Below are 5,806 nucleotides of genomic sequence, written 5' to 3'. Positions count from 1 at the left end.
ATATATCAGATAATTTTATAACAATGACGTATAAAATTTACAAATTTAAAATAAATTGGACACAAGTGTATTTGAATCACGAATTTATCAAATAAGTACCAAAATAATTAATTATGCATTGTAAAAATTTCTAACTTTTTATTTCACAGCAAATAGTCGTTTTAATACCTCCCACAGATACACACTATCCAAGAGTATTATATTAAGACATTTATTGACATCTTTAGAATATATAAAAATTTGATTTGATAATATTCTTTTTAGATTCTTGAAGTGGAGGTTGAGATCAAAGATTCCAATTTGACTTTCTCTCTCTTGAACTCTATAAATTCTCCTGTTTTTTCAAATTAGGGATGGGAATAGGCTAAACTTGTGGTTTATGATCTGACTTACTTATGGTCTGACCTGACCTATTTAATAAAAAGCTTAAACTCATGCTATTTTTAAAGTTTATTTATTTATATAAGTCAGATTCAAGCTTATAAAAAAGTCTATTAGGTCTGACAGGCCGACCTATATATATTTTATTATTTATTAATATGATTTTTTTATTATTATATTAATAATATTATTTCCTATTTTAAATTATATCAATTAGACAATTACTCAGTAAACATTTCATATTCATAGCGATTCCATATTTGGTAGTGGTTCCATATTCGCTAGCCGTTTAATTAGTCAATCACTTAGTAATCATTTCATATTTGTTTAAGAGGTAATAATAAATGCGTTTGTTTCAAAAAAAAATATTATTTAAAATCAAAAATTATTTTTTAAGGTTTAAAAGATGTTTGTTTCAGATTTTTTAAAAATTATTTCACTAAAATTCCAACGGATATCATACCAAAATTTATTAAAATCATAAAAAAATTATGAAAAGGGAGGCGTACAAATAAAAAACGCGTGTAAATAGCAATGTCATTCACGATATTGTTATTACTATGTAAACCCCAACAAACACCACAACAAAAGGACCCATTTACATTTGGTCCAACAACTTAAGTTTGAAGTTACAGTTTCAATTTTCAACACACAAGACAAGAAGATAGATCTAAACTGTAATTCGAGAAAAATGGCGAGTGCGGAGGCGCGTCTGGATCACCTCCCTCACGCTCTCCTCGCTTCCATCATGACCAAACTCGACATCGCTTCCATCTGTTCCTTAGCTTCAACCTCATCCACTTTCCGTTCCTGCGCCAAACACATCCTCTCCTTCCTCCCCAATTTCCATCTCCTTGTAAGTACATAACATTATCCCTAATTCCATCGATAACCGTTAAGATTTCCAAAATTCCCCAATAACGTTTGTTTTTTCAGGACATTGCGCCTTCTAGTGACTTGGTTACACCGTTGCTTCCACCAAATCCCTACCTTACGAGCCTCAAAGTTGATTGTGGTCGTCTTGATGATTCTGCAATTCCTTTTTTGGTGAAACCGTCTTTGCACGAGCTTTCTTTGCATAATTGTTCTGATTTCAGTGGGAAACTTCTCTCTCAGATCGGGAATCAATGCAAAGCCCTAAGGTTTGTTGAATAGTGTTGAATAACATATCCCTAAAATGGATCACTGTGTTAAATGTTTGATTATGAAATTTTGTTGTTTAGGGATTGGTTAATTCGTAGTTACATGTAGCATAGTGGTTTTGTTCTTATATGTTCATGATGTTTATTTCCATAGGTCACTTTACTTGGGTTCGGTTGCAGAAAAAAGAGGGAGGTCAATTCATATATCTGATTTGGAGGAGTTACTTAGTGGTTGCTCCCAATTGGAAGTAAGACACATTAATAATTAATAACAAAAATAACAAGTTTGTAAGATTATAGTATTGAAGAAAGTAAGATTCTTCAAGATAATTAATAACATTCACTCATTTGTCTACTGCCTGGAATTCTCATTTACATTATGAATGCTATTGTCTTAACATGAATATTTTAGTTGCATTGATTGATCTTCATTGGTCTCGTGCTTAACTTTACTTTTATCAACATTTATCAGTCATTAAAAGATGTTTACTTGTTATGGTTGAAGCCTCTATACTAGTAATTGGCTTCGTTTTTTTAATTCATCATTGTGTATTTTGTTTAAATTTATTTCTGTTTGGACATTTATTGAGCTTTAAATGTTCACTTAATCATTCTTTTATGTGTAGAATAGAGAGAAATGCTAAATCTTGGTCAACTTCGTATCATCTGTTTTCACTATTGATATATCCAGATGAATGAAGGATTGAATGACTGCTTTAACTGTAACACCTTAATAATTAATGTCTCAAAAATTTACTTGTGGTCTTTCTTGAAGTTTTTTTCTATTGTAAAATATGATGATGATATCTTCTGTAGTTATGAATGCAACTAGATCTAATGTGTATTCTGATTGATTTTGTAGGTTTTGATTCTGATGTTTGATGTCTCTCGCTTTCTACGTCATAACTTAGCTCGAATTTGGGCTTCCGCCTCTGAGAAACTTACTTCTCTCGAGATTGGATATATTTCTTCAGTTACAGTGATCGAACTGTTCAGCTCAAATTTGGGATCTCATCAGTCCCTTAATCCTATTCAACCATCCATACTTCCAGGGATTCAAAAATTGTGTCTTTCAGTTAACTATATAACTGATGCTATGGTTTCTACCATATCCAAAGGTCTGATCTTTTTGACCCACTTGGATCTTCGTGATGCACCATTTGTTGAACCAAGAATTACATTTGATCTAACCAATGCCGGCCTTCAGCAAATCAATCAACTTGGGAGATTGAAACATCTTTCATTGATCCGAAGCCAAGAGTACATAATTTGCTACTTTCGAAGAGTAAACGATCTAGGATTACTTTTAATGGCTGACAAGTGTGCAAACATGGAGAGCATATGCCTTGGTGGCTTTTGCCGTGTCACGGACACCGGAATTAAAACTATCCTGCATTCTTGCTCTCGTCTATACAAGTTTAAGGTCACTCATGGGACTCAATTAACTGATCTAGTTTTCCATGATATCTCTGCAACATCCCTAACTTTAACACATGTGAGCTTAAGATGGTGCAAGCTATTAACCAATCATGCTGTTCTTAGTTTGACATCAAACAAGGAACTTAAAGTTCTCGACTTGAGAGATTGCAGAAGCCTTGGGGATGAAGCTCTTCGAGCTGTTGGCATACTTTCGAGACTGAAAATTTTACTAATAGATGGCTCTGATATAACTGATGCTGGACTTTCATACTTACGGCCAACCGTTATTAATTCACTATATGCATTGTCTCTTCGAGGGTGCAAGAGACTCACAGATAAATGCATCACAGTTCTATTTGATGGTTGTGGCAAATTGGAATTAAGAGACTTGGATCTATCTAATCTTCCCAACCTCTCAGATAATGGAGTTCTACAACTTGCAAAAAGCCGAATTCCATTTTTTGATCTCCGAATGCGACAATGCCCTCTAATTGGTGATACCTCGATCATGGCATTAGCTTCTATGATGACTGATGATGCTGGATGGTGTGAAAGCGGTTTGCGCTTATTGGATCTTTATAACTGTGGTGGCATTACGCCACTTGCTTTTCGTTGGTTAAAGAAACCATATTTTCCAAGGCTTAAATGGTTGGGTGTGACTGGAAGTGTTAATAGAGATATGGTAGATGCTTTAGCTAGAAGTAGACCTTTCTTGTATGTGGAATGCAATGGTGAGGAGCTTGGGGCTGACCCCTGTGATATGTCAGATGGTTTATATACACATGATTATGATGAGGTGGATGAATTTGAACAGTGGCTTCTTGAAGCTAATACTGATGATGATGAAGAAATGGATGATGCTGAAAATAATGAAGAATTGGTTGTGTAGTTTGCTGTTAAACACTTCTGTATATTACTCCGTGTATGTCTGTAACTGTAACCTATTCTCTGGCGAGGTGTTACTCCTCCACTTGTCTAACTTATTCTCTGGCGAGGTGTTACTCCTCCACGTGTCTGTAACTTATGATATGCTCTGTTATGTATCTTCTTGTTGTGGGTAAGTTGTGTAAAAGATCATTAGATTTGTTTTAAGTAATAGCAACCTTGTTATGAGGTTTTTCTTTTGCTCTTCAAATCCTCCACTTTTGCCTTGTATTTGCTGTTGGGAACTTGTAAAAAAAATATTATTCCCGGACTTGTATAAAAAATAATGTTCCCAAAATTCATTTGTTTGGATTAATCCTTGTGGTTGTGGATCATCATCTCTCAATCCCTTATTTTTTTGCATTTTCCTAAAATATAGAGAAGGAAGAATATAATGATATGTCCGGAGGATCACGTATTTGGTAGCCTACTTGGCTTCTATGTCAGAATCTATCTGTCCGGTTCAATGATGTATGGTATAACAATCCAAATTCTAGACTGATTCAAACTGTTAAATGTAGGAAAAGAAAAGAGAACTGGTTTGCTGTACACATGATTCATAATATACTTTTTGTACATATGATTTGTTGTATAAATGATCTGATTTTTTTTCTATCCATGTTTCTTTTGCAATTGCCAATAAACAAATTATATATTAAGATGTAGCAACGCAAACCACCGAATTAATGAATTATTTCTACAAGTCAACAAAATGCATATCACTAACCACCAAAGGAGTTAAAATTACAAGCAATAACATTACTCAAAAGTTGTAAAAATATTTGAAACTATAATAAATTTAAGTGATTTTTCACACTTATTTATACTCTACACCCAAAATTTGGATCAGTTTTCAAACATGCTGGCCCCATTGGACTTCGGACGGGCCAATTTCTAACATCTTCGTGTAAATTTCTGGGAAAATTTTACTCTATATTCATTCATTATATTCTATCCCACATTTTAATAGAAAATTCTATTTTACCTATATATAAATCAATAAAAAAAACACAAAATCACCATTCTTTAAATAAATAAAAAATTGAAACAAAAAAATTTTAATTTTTTTTTATAATATAAAAAATATTATTTAAATTAAGTTTATGAAAAGTTTAACAATATATAAAAAAAAATTATTTAAAATACGTACCCAGAAAACTTATGAAAAGTTTATCAATACATAAAAAAAATATTAAAAAATCAAAAAATTGTTAAATAGTGTATACGTGAAACCTTATTTTAACTTTTTCAGTTCATAAATATATTCTGAAAAATTTTAAAAATTTGTTTTTTGAAACACATTTATATCTTAGAAAATTTAAATTAAGTTTTTTGTAACACATTTGAAGATGGGGGGTTAAATTTTTCTTTTTTTTTTTTGAGTTAAAAAGATGGTAAAATAGATTATTTGTGTAAAATTTTATAAGTGTATGAGTTTGTCAAATAGTAACATATAATATTATTGTATCTACAAAAATTAATTTAACAACTATCAAACTAATCAACATTTTATATTATTTAGACTAATAAAAATTATTATTGTTTTGCGATAACGAAAAAGTAAATTACATAACTATAACATACAAATTTTAACGGGCACTAATATCAATTCTTCAAATTTTATATGAATTCTTATTTATTTTATTAAACATCACTCCTTCTTTAAAACTATTAACAAAGATTCGTCGTTCAATATAATATTATTTTCTCTAAATTAAATATTTAATTGATCATATAAAAAATATAATTAAGAAAAATATAAAGAATTAAGAGGTTGGGTGATTAAAATATTAGTATCTATGTTTCATCATTTAAGAATCATACTCTCAATTATCATATAATTATCAATTAATCGTAGTTGGTCACCGATCAATTGATCGATTAAGACATGCAAACGTCAGTCATCATAAACATATAAATAAAATAATAAAATAATTTAA

The 5,806-nt window shown here is 31.1% G+C and overlaps 1 protein-coding gene across 1 annotated transcript; it reads left to right on the top strand.

The window, feature by feature from the left end:
• Positions 1-980: 980 nt before the first annotated feature.
• Positions 981-4,182, top strand: LOC101509834 (F-box/LRR-repeat protein 10). Its single transcript, XM_004497160.3, has 4 exons — positions 981-1,237; positions 1,318-1,523; positions 1,678-1,771; positions 2,386-4,182. The coding sequence occupies exons 1-4, from the start codon at positions 1,073-1,075 to the stop codon at positions 3,829-3,831; spliced, it is 1,911 nt and encodes a 636-aa protein (XP_004497217.1). The 5' UTR covers positions 981-1,072; the 3' UTR covers positions 3,832-4,182.
• Positions 4,183-5,806: the final 1,624 nt, after the last annotated feature.

Source organism: Cicer arietinum, chromosome 4 (genome assembly GCF_000331145.2).
Source record: "Cicer arietinum cultivar CDC Frontier isolate Library 1 chromosome 4, Cicar.CDCFrontier_v2.0, whole genome shotgun sequence".
NCBI classification, from domain to species: domain Eukaryota; kingdom Viridiplantae; phylum Streptophyta; class Magnoliopsida; order Fabales; family Fabaceae; genus Cicer; species Cicer arietinum.
Note: the sequence above shows the minus strand (reverse complement) of the source record. Positions and strands in the feature narration are given on the sequence as shown.

Coding starts and splice junctions, on each gene's coding strand:
- LOC101509834 (XM_004497160.3), top strand. CDS start 1,073: ATGGCGAGTGCGGAGGCGCGTCTGGATCACCTCCCTCACGCTCTCCTC. Junction 1,238..1,317: donor TCCCCAATTTCCATCTCCTT/GTAAGTACATAA, acceptor TTGTTTTTTCAG/GACATTGCGCCTTCTAGTGA. Junction 1,772..2,385: donor GTGGTTGCTCCCAATTGGAA/GTAAGACACATT, acceptor TTGATTTTGTAG/GTTTTGATTCTGATGTTTGA.